General features: G+C 37.7%; 2 protein-coding genes across 26 annotated transcripts in view; both read right to left on the reverse strand.

The window, feature by feature from the left end:
• Nucleotides 1–1,557: 1,557 nt before the first annotated feature.
• Nucleotides 1,558–4,110, reverse strand: LOC115239946 (adenosine kinase 2). 2 transcript variants are annotated; one of them, XM_029814837.1, is made up of 5 exons: nt 3,613–4,110; nt 2,739–2,946; nt 2,343–2,618; nt 1,839–2,247; nt 1,558–1,756 (listed from the first exon to the last, which is right to left on the reverse strand). In XM_029814837.1, exons 1-5 carry the CDS (start codon nt 3,627–3,629, stop codon nt 1,629–1,631), a joined length of 1,038 nt encoding a protein of 345 aa, XP_029670697.1. In that variant the 5' UTR covers nt 3,630–4,110; the 3' UTR covers nt 1,558–1,628. The 2 variants fall into 2 exon arrangements, with proteins under 2 accessions (XP_029670697.1, XP_029670698.1); XM_029814838.1 differs by having other exon boundaries at nt 2,739–2,941; nt 3,613–3,834.
• A 389-nt stretch (nt 4,111–4,499) lies between these two features.
• Nucleotides 4,500–18,911, reverse strand: part of LOC115239945 (RNA-binding protein lark) — a 36,837-nt gene continuing 22,425 nt past the window's right edge. For 2 of the 24 annotated variants that reach the window (XM_029814821.1, XM_029814822.1), the window contains exons 3-6: nt 18,290–18,835; nt 17,836–18,110; nt 15,094–15,141; nt 5,438–8,296 (exon numbers count right to left, since the gene is read on the reverse strand). In XM_029814821.1, coding sequence (XP_029670681.1) covers nt 8,203–8,296; nt 15,094–15,141; nt 17,836–18,110; nt 18,290–18,835 — 963 coding nt within the window. In that variant the 3' untranslated portion in view covers nt 5,438–8,202. Of the gene's footprint in view, nt 5,364–5,433; nt 8,297–10,452; nt 12,691–15,093; nt 15,142–15,861; nt 16,893–17,161; nt 17,246–17,835; nt 18,111–18,289; nt 18,836–18,911 lie in introns of those variants that run through there. The other 22 variants (XR_003884698.1, XR_003884695.1, XR_003884697.1 and 19 more) reach the window with 22 other exon arrangements.

An 18,911-nucleotide genomic window follows, 5' to 3' on the forward strand; every position in this document is an offset into this window, starting at 1 on the left:
TCAACCCAAGCATGAGTATCGATTAAAATAAAGAAGAAGAACGAAGCGTTCGCAATCGCAAGAATATTTTCGCGAGCATCCGTTTCCTTCTCATGCTCCACAAGCATGAAGCGCGTCGAATCAATTATAAAAAAAAAAATTTTTACATTCGTATATAAAGTGCGTTGAACGTTAACGCACCCGACTGTACACGTACATATATACACGTCACCCGTTACAGGTGTCGCGCTTCACGTATATACATGCGTGCGCCTCGCGCGAGATACAAATTTGTAAATGTGTGTGGGTGTGCACACATACATATATATATATAAATATATGTAACTGCGATCGCGGCACCCGGTGATGCGTGTTGTATGATGCGCGGCGAAGAAACGAGGCCGATCGTGAGGCGCAACGACACATACAGAGTTCGACCAGCGCCGGCCCGGCACGACTATATGGCCACCCGCCTTTTGCACCCGTTTTAACCGCTTCTACCCAATTGGGTTGTCGAGGCGACAGGCGTGCGCCCGACGATGCCACGTAACGCAGTTGAGAGAGCTTTGTGAACGAGATGCGTCAGGACCGTACCCTGTCGCTGGAATATATTTGATTTTTTTTTTTTTTTCAGCTGTACTTTATCTTAATCGAAATATAGAAAATACGCGAATGTATGTATGCGAGCAAAAATAATCAATTGCAAATACATACAAATGTATATAGATCGCAGACGAATTGAACAATTTGTGTATAGTATCGTTTTAATTAACATGTATTATATATGTCTACATTTCTTCATATTTATCGTTAAGAGAGGCGAAGAGATATAATTAATTCGCGAAAAAAATCAGTACTGATGTCGTTGTAATTGGACGGATTATGAGCTGAAAAATATTATTTATGTGATATAATAATGTAAAAGGTACCGATTTAATTATGTACGATACTGCCGTGGGGTGAGTGACGTGTGTTACCTCTTTGCCGTTTATACGCAAAACGCACGGTATATTCTATGCAGTTTCGTAATCAGATTATTGATTTTTTTTTTAAGGATCGTCGTCGTCTCCCCCTCTCTTTTCGGCGACCGTTTATCCTCCATCTTTCTCCGCTTCTCTCTCCGTCTGTTTCTGCAGGTCGATGAGCCTCTATCCTGCTCTAAACTCCGCAGTTCGGCCGCGCACGACGCACGCGTGCAACATCTCGCATAATTGAATATGCTACACTCCCAGACGATATCATCCGACCAGTGGCCGCGCGTATGCGAAGCTAACCAGCAAATTCTCCGTAATATCTACATACCCGTTGATTGTATTGATTTTCTCGACAATATGTAAATTAGCGAGTCGCAATGTAAGTACGCGGCAAACGAGAATTTCTGCGCAGTTTATGCTTCTCAACAAACGATTTATAGCTTGTCAAATCGGACAATCTGGTTTCTTATAAATATGTATAATTATTGTTTTTTTAAATAACTCGTTAAATTAAAATTAATTAAACTTTTACATTTTGCTAAAAATATAATTAATGCTATAATTGTATTTGTACTACAAGTTTTATAGAAAAGATGGGGAAAGATTCAGGTAAAAAAAAAGGTCAAAATGTTTATTAAGTACACAATTTCTAACTTGCTGCTAAGTTGACGTTGATCAAGACTGGAAATTCGGCTTTCCCTCGTAAGTACATCCGGATCTTTGTACAATTTGCGTTGCCGCCCAAATGCCACATTTTATACACGTTTCTATATCTTTATCTTGTATAAGTTGTGCAATAAAACCTGAAACAATGTTTTGTATTAGTAATAAGTATCTTTCTAGCTGTTGTGATGTAATAAAAAGTTACACTTCCTCTATACTCACCTCCAACAAAAGCATCTCCAGCACCATTGGTATCTACAACTTTATCCTCTGGCAGTTTTATGATGGGATATTCTGTTACTGTTCCATCTTTGGCTAAAAGTACTGCTTTAGCACCTTGTGTTATGATAACTATCCTTTTCCTTTTGTCATTGATTTTCTCCATATTTGATATTTTCAGTGCAATCTGCTTCCTATCTGTTACATTAAAATTGTTGTTCTTAGCGAATGCATCCGCTTCTGTCTCATTACCAAATAAGATATCCACATAGGGAAATACAGCTAACATTGGCTTTTGAAAAAATTCGCACAGAAATGGAGCACTAAGATTCATCATGAACATTTTATTATTTTCATAAGCATGTTTAGCCACTGTTTGTATGGATTCTGAGCTAACTGTCAAAAAAAATCCCTAGAATAAAAAATGTGGAATTTATTATGTAGTATAGCATTTTATGATTGTATACCTTTTTTACTCGTATAATATCAGGAAATTTCTACACTTACCGATATGTAGATATAATTTGCAATATCTATCAAGTGCTTGTTCTCTGGCTTTTCAATGTGCAATGGTGAGAAACAATTTGCTGCTGCTAAATTAGCACACAAGGAGCGTTCTTTTCCTGTAATAAGCACTGCACACGTCCCAGTTGGTTCCTGATCAGTATATTGATACCGAACATTTAAACCATCCGTAGTTGCTTTATCCTCTAGAATCTTTGAATATTTATCTTTTCCAACACAGCCCATATAAGTGGCAACTTTTGGTTTTTGCAGGAACCACTGCACAACACAAATACTAATTACATATTGTTTTGCAATTTTGAATTTTGCTTCTCTTGTTGAAATAAATTTGTCAATACTTATAAATAATAATTCTAAGTAATTAAAAGTACCACTTACTTGTGTTACTCTCATGGTATTCTGTACAGATCCACCCGCAATAAAGTTAGCTTTGTACAAGTCGATTAATTCCTCATATATAGGTTTGTGCTTCTCCTCGGCGAGAATAGCATTATTAGGCTTTAAATCATACTTTTTTAAAAATTCAGAATCTACAGTTGCTGAAATATCAAGAAGAGGATTTCCCATGCCCAATAGTAATCCTTCTCTGAAATAAATTATGTATTAATAAAATATTTTTATACCACATATTAGAGTTTCTCTATATAATATATTTTATAAAATTTTATTAATATGAAATTCAATAAAAAAATAAAATAAAATTACATATGATTGTAATTATTATTATTATTATTCTTTAATCAACTTGATACAGGCTTGATTGATAAAAGTACCCACAAGATTATTAATAAGATATCAAATATACACACACACATATATATGTATGTATATCGAATTCCGGTGTCGGTTTTTTATCAATCTAAAATAATTCACAAATTGAATTTCGCGCGCACACATATGATGAAATCGTGCCGATAAGAATCTGCTTTAAGAATTACATAACCTATATCCCATTTCCCGCGGTTTAATTTTATATTGAATATAAAATTAATTATCCGCGTTTACTAAATCAAAAAAAGCACGTTCTTTACAAATAATTATTTACCATCATTAAAAATAATGCGGTTTTTGTTATCGGTCTCATTGATCGATTCACATCGCGATACACATAACCTTGACACTTCGAAATCTCGTCATAACTCCAGAGGAAAAAAATAGATTTGCACTCTCCAACTGCGCGATAGCCGACAGATCGCGAGAGGAGAAAATAGGGAACGCTTAATTGTGCGCGAGGAGATATTTTTTCACTTACCGTAAGTCTTCAGCCATTTGTGCGGTGCTTGTATTCTCGTACGATCACGAGGGAATGCGCTGAAATACAACCAGGATGGTCTGCTGCGACGGGTTGCAAAGGCGCGCCACCGACGTTTCCTTCAGAATGACAAAGGATCCAATGGCAGCGATTTGGTTTTACACGCTGTTACTAAAAAAGATACTCTATCCTTCACCTCTAAGCATATAATGTTATCGCTATTGCCACATCGCGATAACTTATCGAGAGAGAGAGAGAGAGAGGAAAAAACGAAGACATTAACAGAGAAATTATGAAATTACCGTATATAAATTAAGCCATCTAAATATACATATAATTTCCGATTTACAACACTCAACGATGTTCATTAAGAATAATTATTCCTAGCTTATATAATGCATGTAAATCGAATTCCTCGCGTATCCGTTTCAATAGAATTATCTTCTTAGCTACGTATTTTGTATCTTTTATACTTATTGTTAGAATGATGTCAATATACGTATTCAGCTTTAGAATGAAAAAAAATATATAATTTAGCCATAAAGAAGACCTAGAAATGTATATATAATACAAGAGATAAAATAACAATGAGAAATAAATTATTTTCTACATGTATGAATTTGAAACATATACATTGACTAAAAAAATAGAAAAAAATAAAGAAAAAAAAATCAAGTATGCAAGATAATTTACTTGGGTCACAGTTTGATTATCAAATTATATAACTTCGAATAGCGAATACAAGAAAAATTCATGAGTAAATGGGAAGAATTCCCATTCTTTTCTTTTCATCTCTCAATACTTTGCGATATAGCATACAATTGTGTGATAAAATAGATCTTGTTTAAGACTCAAAGATTTAAGTAAAACAGTTGATGAGCTCTTATGGAATTAAGTAAAATATTTATTGCTCAATTACATGGCGAATATTTCTGTGACTAGTCTTTGAAAGTTTTTATATGGTTAAAAACGCAGTGAAATCCTGTAACACATATTTTACACACAAGTTACTTATCACGCTATTTTAATTTTTCGCGATGATTCTATGACTAAACAACAGAGAGCTTTAGAATCTTACCTGTAAAGCTTATTATAAAGGCTACTCACCATTATATACGCTTACGCATTTTTATATTTGATAACTATTACTATTAAAATATCATATATGAAAATATATATCCAAATTATGAAGCAAACTGTTCCTAAGAAATTATGTAAATTTTTATCTTGTATTTAACGTGGAAAATAAATTAATTCTTCCGCATATCACTATTTGTACTTGATAGTATAAATTAATAAATAATTCCAAAGAGATTTCTCAATTCTTGAATTAATAAATTGCTTTGAAACTTGATCAACTATCGAAAGATATATTTTTGCTACAAAAATGTAGGATTATAAATTGAAATAATAGTAGTTTAATCTTAGCAAGAGTGAACAAAAATGTATAAACGCGATTGATGGTATCGCGATAATCCAATTGCGTTATCATTTATTAAGAGTATTTTATATCGAACATCCGTTATCCTCCTCCGGATTTTAGAAATCATTACAGGCAGCGCGAGGAAAATATTCGTTCTTACGATACCTTCGTGCTCCCGCCGAGTAGAGAGACTTTCGCTCTAGGGCGATATTCGACTCGTGAGCACGTTGTAGCACATGTCGATCTCTCGGCTTTGTCCCTCACTTTATAGAAGATTCTCCTCGCATCTCGCGGAAATGGGACTCTCCCTTAAGAAGTACCGCTTCTCCTAAGAAAGAAAACATGACTCTCAAAGGCGTTCGGATGGAAGACGGGGGGAAATTAACGTGTCGTTTTTATTCCTTTTAAAAAATTTTTTTTTATTCGTTTTCTTTTACGCGTATCGGAACGATACCGAGTGGCTGTGTAGGGATGTGGACTTGCCTTGGATGCGGTAATACAGTTTCGTCTTTATCCGAATGGAATCTTACTCCCTCTCCGTGTCTCTGTCTCTCTCGCGGTGTCTTTCAACGTGGTACAGAGTGTTGAACAATTACCTCTCACACCATGTCGCTTCTCCATCAGACCTCTCTTGCCGTTTCTACTCTCGAAGCTCTCTTCTCTCGAGCCTGGCTCGCTCTTCTTGGCTCCTTCGATGTACATCCATCGTGGACGTTGTCGGTGTAGAGGGCTATCATCGTGTCCTATATCATATATCATATTACAACGTGTTAAAATTCTTGCCGGCGCGGTTTCTATCGGTTTTGCGCTTTTTTTTTTTTTTTTTGTCGACCGACACGTGTGTATGTGTGTTCGCTTTCCGTTTTTTTATCACGCGAGGTCAAGGGATAACCCGTGTCCCGACGTGTCCGTTCTACATATTTTTTTTCTCGAGTTCTTGTGCAGACTCTCTTAAAAATCCGTGCACGGATCCGATCGGCGATTCACGGTCTCTAGTGAGAACTCTGCCGAGGGACCGGGTACTTTTTTTTTCTAAGTGCCTGCGAGGGTCTGTGCCGGCGTATCCGAGAGATATATCTCAGCGATATATCTCAGCTACAAGAGACTGGACTCGGAACTTCTCATCTCGTCGAGCTTCTCGGCCAGCGTGTGTCCCGAACCGTTTGCAACTCGGCTGCGTGATTTTATAGACGACGACGACGACGACGACGACGACGGCGACGACGATGATGACGAGACGAAGACGATGCCGACGACGAACCGCCGGAATCTCGCACGTCCACGTATGGGCTACGTATAGAGCGAGGACTGCAATCATCGGACAGACCTTCGCTATCCGACGATCAAGTCCAGCACCGATGTTACCGTAATCCTCGAGAGTGCTTGCATTACAGCCGATACGTCGCGTATCGAATATATCCGACGAAGCTCTCCGGTGTGCATGAGTCTCCATGTGTTTCCCGAATCTTTTTTTTCCCGCACGACATGTATGTGACTCTCGCACGCGTGTACCATACGCGCGTGATTCAGTATCGTGGATCGGGGGTTGATCTAATTGTAAGCGGTATATTCTAGAGAGAAGGGAATATCCCTCAAAAGAGAATGTTCAGAAAAATTAAAAAAAAAAAAAGAGGGAAAAAGGGACTTTAGAATATATAAAACAAGATTGTCTCAAAACCAGTTTTCTGAAGAGAGCTCCATCATTTAACTGTCATTTTATTTATTTAAATACATAAAAAATTTAATATTTCTGAAAGCTTTCGAATTTAATCTTCTTAAGTTTTTAAGTAAATGTAAATATTAGATTCTTTAATAAATTATCAAGTCTTAAATTAAAGGATTTTGCTTGGTTCTGAGGCACCCTTTGTATATGTTCTCGTCGATGATCGTGTGCCCAAGGGTTTCCCGATCTTGGCGAAAAGATTGCGTGCATTGATACGATAAAGCCAAAGTTAACACGGCATCGACGCACCGCTCGCTATGTACCGATCAAACTCGCAACTCTTGCGCAACAGAGCCGACGGGAGAAGGTCCGACCTCCTCTCTCGCGCCAACTTAGAATACGCAGATCGGCCGATCTTTCTCGGTTCGGAATAGTCTACTTATTATCGGACAGGAATCTGCTCACCACATCTCAGTATGGAGAGATGATTGAGTAGTGCGCCTGGTTCTACACGTTCGTGTTCCAACGTCACTCTGATACGAGGCTTGCTCGGTTATCTCTGAAGACACTGCACGGTGTCTCTTAAAGTAACTTTCTGGGGGGATTCACACTTTGGCTGTGACTGCGTATTAGACGTTACAGAACGTGGCCGGGCGCCTCTGCCTGTCGTTGGTCGGGTAGAAAAGCGAGTCTCTTCAGCCCAGTCCGATTATGTAGACCTGCTCAACCTCCGAGTCTGCAAGTTTGACTGGCACATAACACAATAAGCATTACCATGTACATACTGATAAAAATCGGATTAAAAGAAATACGAAAAAAAGAAACATTTACTCCGTCATCTATTTACATTTACTTCCGTTTTCATCTGTGATATTTCTGAAAACAGCAATACTTTAACTTTGGCTTTGATCAAAAGTTTATGCAAGAGAACAATAACCACACTATCATATAAAGATGTAATTGCGATGGAAGAGAGTGACACAAATCTTTCATTGCGTTCACAAAATAAAGACAACAACTTGATAATCGAGAAGGAAGAAAAACGACGTAATCTCAAAATTATATCAGATTATAATAGATCGATTTATATAACGTCTTAATATACTTTTTAAATTTATAAATTTTCAAATGTATATAATTTTAGAGATTAGTCTCGGAAGGCTTTTCTTATTCTTCTCGAGTTTGAGTTTCAATCTACAAACGATACAATCGCTTTTGACGAACAAACTCAGCCTAGTTCGAAAGAGCCAGCCGAAGGAGGGATGAATTCTCAGTCACAATTTAAGGAGATGTCGGTTCGCACGTATTTTTTAAAGTTTATTAAAAATAAGAACTTGCAAAAAACACACGTAGAATGATGCATCAGACATATAAAACAGGATCTCATCTCGTATATTACTAACACGAGGAGGGAATATAGCAGGCTTATTGAATCCGATATCTTCTTTTCCAATGTTTTCCCGTTTTAATATGCACACATTTATATTTATATATAGAGAGAGAATTAATATTCCATGTCCGTGTATGCGTGATGAAGCGACTTATTCGCGCTATACGTTAGCTCGTGTGCAACCATCTTATCCGCAGTGCCAATTGTTCTGAAAACATCAGTTATACAACGAACGATTTTACATAGTGTTCGACGGATCTTGTTACGATAGCCTTTATTTCTTTAAAACAGCGAAAAGATAGCAGAGGAAATCAGGGATCGAAGTCGTTATAATCTTGGTGAGATTTAAACTTTTTCCCATGCCATAGGAGAGATTATAAATACGAAAATACGTCTTACAATCAACGGTCATTTCTACGACATTAAAGTCTAAGCTTTAACAAAACTATAACGTGTTACAATCCCTGTTCTTTGATTGACTATTAAGGCTGACACAAGAGATTACGGGACAGAAAAGAAAGAAAAGAAGCAGATTCGTCGAATATAAGGAATATACATCTGAAGTTATGACCATCTTAAAAATGAAAAAAAGATCGACAGCGATATGTTAGTTAAGCATATTGCTCAACTAACGTTCGAGACGAATAGGGCGGGTGGTTCGCGATGAGAAGTAGCGAGCAAACATGACAGATCATGTAGAAATTCTTCGAAGAACTTTGTGAGAGAGATTCGGATTACAAGAGTCTTTCCATGTGCTTTTAAACTGATTTCCAAGAGACAACCAAGAGAATCTGAGGGAAAAGATTGCCGATTTTCAAAAGCTTCTTTTGTCAATTCAAGTGTACTAACATAAAAATGTTGCAAAGGATGTCCCGAAACAGCCAAATATCCTTTCAACTATATAGACACGCAAACTAAGAAAAATCCAAGTTATTTTCAATTTCAGTTTTAAAAATTTCAAATTTATATAATTAAACCCTCCCATATTAAGATATTTGAAAAAGAAGGCATCATACAAAATAAATATAAAAAATATTAATAAAATAATTAAAATCGATCTCCTAAATTTGTCACTGAAACTGTATGGCTAGCAAGATTTTCGGAACCTTTTTATATTTATATATGCGTCACAGAATGCTGAAACCTTTTTGTCATTAGGTATGCATTGCGTGACAAATTTAAATTTCTCATTAACGATCGGCATATATAAATGTATTAGAAACAAAATCCAGTAACGATTAACGACACAACGAATAGCACAATTGCGTATTCAACAAACGCGAAAATATAGTTTATACTTTCCCCACCCTATCGAGAGTAAAATGTTTGCGGAAATAAAAGATAGAATGAGACTTTGACAGAAAATTGCATGACAGAATCGAGAGAAAAAAAAAAAAAGACAATTGTTAAAACAGGACTGTGCACACGTAAATGTAAAGTAATCCTTGACATTTTAAGAGCCACTAATTTCCAACGTAATGAGTGAGACAATGCAACATCTGTCCGGAGCAGAATATCTAATTATTCATGCATCAATAAAGATTGGATAATAATTAACTTGATCAATCCATTTATTAATATTATCATTAATTAAATTAATATTAGAAAAAGAAAGAGATTGCACTGTATCGTAATTAAATAAAAATATAGAAAAATAGAGATTGGTTCGAGTCGTTCGATGGAGATCATCGCAGAACTCTACCTGTAGACTATCAGACTTGAAGTCTCCGAGACGCGCGCGCACAAGGATGACAATAAAAAAAAAAAACAATTGTTAAAACAGGACTGTGCACACGTAAAGTAGTCCTTGACATTTTAAGAGCCACTAATTTCCAACGTAATGAGTGACACAATGCAACATCTGTCCGGAGCAAAATATCTAATTATTCATGCATCAATGAAGATTGGATAATAATTAACTTGATCAATCCATTTATTAATATTATCATTAATTAAATTAATATTAGAAAAAGAAAGAGATTGCACTGTATCGTAATTAAATAAAAATATAGAAAAATAGAGATTGGTTCGAGTCGTTCGATGGAGATCATCGCAGAACTCTACCTGTAGACTATCAGACTTGAAGTCTCCGAGACGCGCGCGCACAAGGATGACAATAGAGTAACACGAGCGAATAACGCCGTGCGCGTTTCGGATCGAGATGTTGACGGATTTTTGTTGAGCGAGCGCGAGACGGAAACGCGCGCGCGACGCAGGAAGCCAGCGCGCGTCCGATCGTACCCGATCAAAACTTTCGTGATGGAAAGGGGGCGATGGGTTTTTGTTGGGATGGTTGTAGTTGCTGGTAAAGGGTACATCGCGAGAGAGAGAGAGAGAGAGAGAGAGAGCAGTCGGTGTGATGTAATTAAAGAAACACGCAATACACGTCGTTTTTTTTGTGAATTTCACAAATACATTGTTATTACATATCTCTTATATTCAGTATCATTATTATTTGCATCATCGTGGTTATAATTTATATAATCTTTAATGAAAAAACACGGTTGTTTTTCAGCAAAAAAAACCAAAGGCGTAGATGGGAGAATAGAAGAAAAAAAAAAAAGACTTACAGCAAGTGTCTACGCTCAAAAAAAGAAATGAAAGTGCGATTATTACAGACTATAACACGTCTTTTTTTTTTATATGTCGGAATTAATCCTACGTTAATAAAAAGATTACGTTACGTTACTATATTCTAACGATAATGTTCGACCTTCAGGTTTCCCATACAGAATCGGCGCATCCTACCGGGTCTAATGTAAGTCCAATTATATAATTCTTTCTTTTTGCGGTAAAAGCGGGAGACGACATTGTGGAAATTATTTTCTTTCTTTTTTTTTTTTTTTATACAATCGAACCTGCACGCTTACCCCCTCCCATTTGGGGAAAGATTTTGGTGAACGCTTCTTTTTTCTTAAGCACGGCCTACGTCTTCTCGATACTCTTTCGCGAACATGCTAAAAACACGTTAAGGCTACCAATTTACGCTCTATACAAAAGCATGTGTCAAAAATAATGGAATAGTGCTTATTTCGGTGACATGTACACAATCGTTTCGGAAGATGAGGCCTGCTCTCAAGTTTAATGATGGTTCAAAATTCGCCGATTTCAAAATTGAATATACAGTTGCTCGCTCGAAAAGTATTCTTCCGCTATTTTTTGTTTAAGAACCGCGTCACGGCTTTTTGCCAATTAATCTATTTGAGTCTTAAAGAAAAGAATAGAGCTCCGATCGAGATACGCGAAGCGGCCAATCGATGAGATCATTAATTTAATGATCGAGCAAAAAAATCATGACGCATATCTAGTACAATTCATCTGCAGGTATATTTTCTGCGGTATATTTAAGACAGTATCCATAGTCATTTTTTGAATAAAAATTCATTTATGCGTACCAGAAATTCTTATTTATACCCATAAATAAGATTTTTTTATTTACACGTATAAATAAGATTTTCTTATTTACACGCATAAATAAGATATTATTTACATACAGATATGAATTTTTTAAGAGAAACAACTATGAATATCTCCCTTGGAGCATCCCTTAGCATCGTTGTACGAATGTTCGCGCTACTCCCGGCGGAGGAAAAGTCTGATACACATTCATTTGATACAATAAATAAAAGTCGACGGGAATTCCGCGAACAACACGCTTCTCGATCAGGATGTCCTTTTGCTCTAGCTCTATTGCGCGGGGATGATCGGCATAATATCGTATACGAATAAAATCTATCAATGTTGAATTACGCTGTGTCTGCGATCGATTGCTAATCGTTCAGCAACATCTGCGACGAGGTGCGACACGTACGCGCGCGACAAGAGCCTATCGATTGCTGGCGTAGCGGAGAAAAACAGGCCAAGTAGTGGGTCATCGTTAGAGAAAACCGAAACGATCGCCGCAGAATACGACCCCACCGGAATGCTCGTCGATCCCATATTTTTTTCCCCCCTCCGAAAATCAAATGTGTAAATTTACGCCCAAGATCTATGTTTTCCTGAAAACGAGTGAGAGATAAAAACGTTTATCAAAATATACTTATTTAGAGACGTCACGGTCGAGGATCGAGGAGTCTCCGCGGTGGAGGAGCTACATCGAGTTCTTAAAGTCGAGGATCACTTTAATTGTGATTTTATACAAATGCATGACGTAGAGGGAGGGGTGCGGGGTAAAAGGGCCTAAAGACAATAAGATAGTTGACAACAAGAGGTACGAAAGGATCGATAAGCCGGGAGTCTCGGAGAGATACGAGGGATTCGTCGGTCGGGAGAGGAGATAATTAAGATATTTCCTATTTTTGCCTGTATCTGCTACTTTTGGACTGGTTGTATTTCGTTTAGCGTTTAGCTCTTTACTTTCCGTTTCTTTTTTTCGCCTAAATAAATCGCACTGCGGGTAACACTTGTTCTCATAGAGCGGGCGGCAGATCTTCACGCGTGCAGTTCGCAAGACGGCCAAGAGTATCTCGGTTCCGAGGCTTCCTGCTAGCGACAGACAGACCCGACGGACCGACGGCGACCGACAGAGACCGATCCGAGCCCGACGCGACGATTTAGTATGGTGCGAACCGGCGCGACGGCGATGGCCCTCGTAATCCCGGTCTGGTAATCAAAATTAAGCCACGTCAGTCACACGAGATCGATGATACGGGTTAAAGCACGGACAAATATAGATTGAAAATGTAAAAGGCTGTAATATATTTGCGTGGTACGAGAGAAAACAGAAGAGAGAGATAGAGAGATAGAGAAATATAACAGAGCGTAACATTATGTATGTAGAGTGAAAAATTACAAAATAAACAGTATGATTAAAAAAAAAAAAAAGAAAAATAAAATGAAATAAAAAAATAGAAAAATAAAAAATAAAAAGTGGGAGAAAAAAAAAAAAAAGAAAAATGGGAAATGGATATACAACAGCTCGAAAAGTACCTCGTTTTTCTCGCTAACCTTTTTACTAATTCTTTCGTTTTGCGATAATAAGAATGTTTGCACGGGTTAAATATTTTTTCTTCATCTTTCCAGCACTCTTCTTTATGAAAGACCGCATTATCAAGAAATATTCTTTATTTGTTACTTTGTTCTAATGGAACAAAGCAACATTTCTAGAATAAAATTCCAGAGTTTTCGACAATTCTAATAAAGTGATATATCCTATACAAATTTTTCCTACCACTAATGGCGATATATCAAATAGAATAATAGTGGCGGGTCAGTCAGGTATTTTTTTAAGTCAGAAATAGACAAAGGCACTGCCTTGGCATGATCGTAACATAAAGAAGAGGGCGGCTTATTATTAGATCTATATCGCGGTTTATGAGAAACGGGATTTCAATTCAAGCGTAATATTGTAACCCAATGGTACTTCACTCTACTTACCTACGCTCTTCAAACGAATCTCGGCTGAAGTCCTCGTACATGCCTCTACTATAACAGCGGTATAATAAATAATCGAATCTACCAATGAGATCAGATCAAGATATACCATATATTGGCTCCCTTGTCCAAGGCTTAACTTTGTGAATTAGTCCCTGTATATATATACATATAAATATGTATTCTCACGTGCAAAGGAAAGAGTTGCGTGCCTCGCCTGATATGACTTTGGATCGGGACGGAATGTCGAAGAACTCTACACATTATGTTAGTAAATCTGTCATGAAATATTTCCTATTCCTCTATTACATTGACATACACGCGCACATCTGGTTAGTGTATGTGTGTGCGTGTAAAAGGGAAATTTTGAATTTCATAAAGAAATCATTAGAAGATCGAGAAGTCTGATGGTCTACGATTAGAAATTGTTTCTAGAGACTAGAATACAAAAATGCAAGATGCTTGAAGTTACAAAATCTGCGAAAGTGAAGGACAAGCAATTATAGTAATTCGCTATCTGCTATCTATAAATCGTTGGCTTGATTGATAGTTCGAGAAATTTTACCAACTTAAAAGGAAGGGCTAATATGGATAAAATGTGGGATAGAGTCATATGAGGCAGACAGCGATAGACTGGATTTTTAACCCATGCGACTTGCAAATTACAACTTTGCAAAAACAACAAGAATGTATTATTATAACAAATAAGAGCCATTTGCAGCCCAGGCTGGGATCATAGAGGGTAATAAGGTGGTAACGTGCAACAACAAATTCAAAGTACTTAGAAAAACTGAGAAATTCAATCTCAATTCTGTTTTCTATTTGAACGTTGCGAATGGATTTACATATATGAAAAGCTTTGAACCTCGTGAGTAGAAGTCAGCTTCAAGAACTATGGATTGTAATTTCGAGGAGCACGGAGGACGAAATCGGAATATCTTCGCGACACACTCTCGTTACCCTTCATGTGGAATTTCTCTTCGATCGAATATGTGGCAATTTTAGAAATACTACGACACTCGAAACACAATTTAAATCGATGACTCACTCACACAATTTCGATCCATAATACAGATGAGAATTTTGCTCCTTTATTTAATGTAAGAGACGCGACTATAAAATAACAAAATAAAAAAAAGATAAAAAGAAAAATGGGAAATGGATATACAACAGCTCGAAAAGTACCTCGTTTTTCTCGCTAACCTTTTTACTAATTCTTTCGTTTTGCGATAATAAGAATGTTTGCACGGGTTAAATATTTTTTCTTCATCTTTCCAGCACTCTTCTTTATGAAAGACCGCATTATCAAGAAATATTCTTTATTTGTTACTTTGTTCTAATGGAACAAAGCAACATTTCTAGAATAAAATTCCAGAGTTTTCGACAATTCTAATAAAGTGATATATCCTATACAAATTTTTCCTACCACTAATGGCGATATATCAAATAGAATAATAGTGGCGGGTCAGTCAGGTATTTTTTTAAGTCAGAAATAGACAAAGGCACTGCCTTGGCATGATCGTAACATAAAGAAGAGGGCGGCTTATTATTAGATCTATATCGCGGTTTATGAGAAACGGGATTTCAATTCAAGCGTAATATTGTAACCCAATGGTACTTCACTCTACTTACCTACGCTCTTCAAACGAATCTCGGCTGAAGTCCTCGTACATGCCTCTACTATAACAGCGGTATAATAAATAATCGAATCTACCAATGAGATCAGATCAAGATATACCATATATTGGCTCCCTTGTCCAAGGCTTAACTTTGTGAATTAGTCCCTGTATATATATACATATAAATATGTATTCTCACGTGCAAAGGAAAGAGTTGCGTGCCTCGCCTGATATGACTTTGGATCGGGACGGAATGTCGAAGAACTCTACACATTATGTTAGTAAATCTGTCATGAAATATTTCCTATTCCTCTATTACATTGACATACACGCGCACATCTGGTTAGTGTATGTGTGTGCGTGTAAAAGGGAAATTTTGAATTTCATAAAGAAATCATTAGAAGATCGAGAAGTCTGATGGTCTACGATTAGAAATTGTTTCTAGAGACTAGAATACAAAAATGCAAGATGCTTGAAGTTACAAAATCTGCGAAAGTGAAGGACAAGTAATTATAGTAATTCGCTATCTGCTATCTATAAATCGTTGGCTTGATTGATAGTTCGAGAAATTTTACCAACTTAAAAGGAAGGGCTAATATGGATAAAATGTGGGATAGAGTCATATGAGGCAGACAGCGATAGACTGGATTTTTAACCCATGCGACTTGCAAATTACAACTTTGCAAAAACAACAAGAATGTATTATTATAACAAATAAGAGCCATTTGCAGCCCAGGCTGGGATCATAGAGGGTAATAAGGTGGTAACGTGCAACAACAAATTCAAAGTACTTAGAAAAACTGAGAAATTCAATCTCAATTCTGTTTTCTATTTGAACGTTGCGAATGGATTTACATATATGAAAAGCTTTGAACCTCGTGAGTAGAAGTCAGCTTCAAGAACTATGGATTGTAATTTCGAGGAGCACGGAGGACGAAATCGGAATATCTTCGCGACACACTCTCGTTACCCTTCATGTGGAATTTCTCTTCGATCGAATATGTGGCAATTTTAGAAATACTACGACACTCGAAACACAATTTAAATCGATGACTCACTCACACAATTTCGATCCATAATACAGATGAGAATTTTGCTCCTTTATTTAATGTAAGAGACGCGACTATAAAATAACAAAATAAAAAAAAGATCGTTGTATAGTTTAAGATAGAAAACTAGAGTTACGATTACGGGAAACCGATTGTACCGCACGAGGACAAAAAACACACAACTTTTTATCATTTTATATAAAAGAAAAAAAAAGAAAAAAAAAAAAAAGAAAAAAAAAAAAGAAGAAAAAAAAACAAGAAAGAGATAGAAAGAAATTTATTTGATTTAAAAATAGTTTGCTAACATCACATCTTTGCGAATTCGTTATAACATTTTATTACCATAGAGCAATCAGCACGCGATCTAAGTCAATAAAAGAAATAATCTTTTCGCATGAAAGTACTCAACAAAATGAGAATCGATACTTTATAAATTTGTCGTAAGCTTGCGGAACTGACTTGAAAAGATTACGGGAGATGCCGATATGTGTATAAACTTACTGATCCAAATCGTCTGGAGAGCTGGTTTCTACTTACGACACGTTTCAAAGACAATCGATTCGATGTGCCATTCCAAAATCGCGTCAGCCCTGTTTCTTTTTCTTTCTATCTACAGCGTATGATAGTTTGGTTTAAAATTGCAGATCGCATCCTGGTTCGCGGTAGTGCAATCAAGAAATTCTAGTTCGCATTCCTTAGGAACGTTTCTTCATCCCAGGCCTCCGCGCCACTCCCGGCTGAGTGATGTACGTAATAGGGAGCGCTTGAAACACAAAGGATGTTCAGTGAGAGACATACAGGCCAATCTCGCAGTTAATGCCATGGAACAAGAGAGTCTATGAACTAGGACATCCCTAGAAGAGCAGTCGACATGTTCAAGGCACCATCAGTCGAGACTCGAAAAGTTTCGAACCACCATGGGATGCAGACGACGTATAAGCGACTGCTATATATTTCTGACGTGATCGTTTGTTGTTACAGCGACAAGAACGAGGCATGACTACTCGCTAACAAAATGAGTCAAAGACTTACTCTTGTACGACTTGAACGCTGACCCGGGACTGTCTCTCTAGGGTTGCCCGCGTTCATGGACAAAGATGGTACGCCTGAGGTGCACTGAAATTTAGAATGTACAGAAACGTCCAAGCGTCATATAATTAACATTTCACTACGATGGAGTCTGCACTCGTGTGGGCGTCAGGTCGACACTCGTACGTGTGTAAAAAATACTAAAAGTCTTAAAATCTCAAGTATGAGAAAGTAATATCTTGCATAGACGATAACGAGTCATGCGTTGTGTCGCGCAATAATATTGTCGGAGAGAAGAAGTTTCGTTTCCACGTCTTACGGTAAAAAAGTAAGACAAAAAGAAGAGATATAAAAGAAAGTTTATACATTTTAAAGAAAAAGGGCGAAAAATGTAGAGGTTTATGTAACAAGGTAGGAACATTGTGGAACATTGCAAATCTCGCGATCGCCTATCCAGAATTAACATTCGTTACTACATGGGACAAAAAAGAAATAAGGAGAGACAGACTAAGGAGATAAAGTCGAAATATATATGACAAGAGAAAGAATACGACAGATTAGAAAAAAATGTCGACGAATCACCGAACCCCAATTCGCATGAGCTGTTAATCCAGCCTGGAACGTTCACAATGTTAAGTCGGACGAATGGGCAGTCGATAGGCCGGATACCTACTCACCTGAACCGGCCGTTGTTGCCACTTGGAGGGGGTGATCGGCGGCTGAACATGCCATACTCGTTACCACGGGAGAAGCCAGTGTCGCGCATGGATCCCATACCTAGAGGAGGCATAGGAGGCATTGGGTCTCGTCTTGATGGTAGAGGCATTGGTGGAAAGTCTAGCCCGCACATGGAACTTCCCATGTCACAGGGCCCTGTCATACCCGTAAACCGCCTCTCGTAGAGATCCCTGGTGTCCTCGAAGCCGCGCCGGTCGTAGTAGCTTTCGTAGTCCTGTTAACAGGCAAAATCCAAGAAATTAATAAACGGATTAATACCTCGTATCCTGAGTACAACTCACTCATATTATCTATTATCTATTATCTATTTTGCAAACGAAAATATCAATAAAATAAATGCGAATATAATACACAACGATAATTATGTAAAATTTGACGAGAAAGGAAACTTACTCCAAAGCGGCCACCACCCATGAGACGGTCCCGAAGGAAAGGTGGTGGTGGCGGTGGAGGATACGGATCACGCCCGAACATTCGATCTCTGTATCCATTTCTGTCTGGTCCACCTCCCATACCTCCCTTGGGACACTCCTTGGACCAGTGACCGCCTCGTCCGCATCGATAGCATTGTTCCGGATCACCCATTCCTGGCCTCTGTCGCACCCGGCTGGTAGATATCTGCACTTTCATCGGCTGCCCGTCTACGATCTGCCCGTTCAGCTCCTTGATGGCGTCATTCACGTCTCCCGTCGCTTCAAGATGGACGAAACCGTAATTCCTCACAATGTCGCATTCAACGACTGTGCCATACTTGGCAAACAGTTCGCGTACTTGCGGCGCTTTCGTGTTATCTGTGAGATTACCGACAAAGATCTTTGTCGTAGGAGTGTTTGGACCCTTACGACTCTTTGCGGCCTCACATTTTATCGGTTGCCCATGGACCATATGTCCATTCAGATTCTGTATGGCATTTCGCCCTGCTTCCTCATTTTCCATATGCTGCGAATAGAACATGTAATTCCATTATCGATTTTGTTAATCATATTATCGTCTAATTTCTACTAATCGGAATGCC

This window comes from Formica exsecta, unplaced genomic scaffold, assembly GCF_003651465.1.
Source record: "Formica exsecta isolate Colony F162 unplaced genomic scaffold, ASM365146v1 scaffold4, whole genome shotgun sequence".
Taxonomy (NCBI): Eukaryota; Metazoa; Arthropoda; class Insecta; order Hymenoptera; family Formicidae; genus Formica; species Formica exsecta.

What these genes read in the sequence shown, in the direction of transcription:
- LOC115239946 (XM_029814837.1), bottom strand. An exon ending in CAAATTATATCTACATATCG is followed by an intron (nt 2,248 to 2,342) that starts GTAAGTGTAGAA and finishes TTTTTATTCTAG; the next exon opens with GGATTTTTTTTGACAGTTAG. An exon ending in TGGAGATGCTTTTGTTGGAG is followed by an intron (nt 1,757 to 1,838) that starts GTGAGTATAGAG and finishes ACATTGTTTCAG; the next exon opens with GTTTTATTGCACAACTTATA.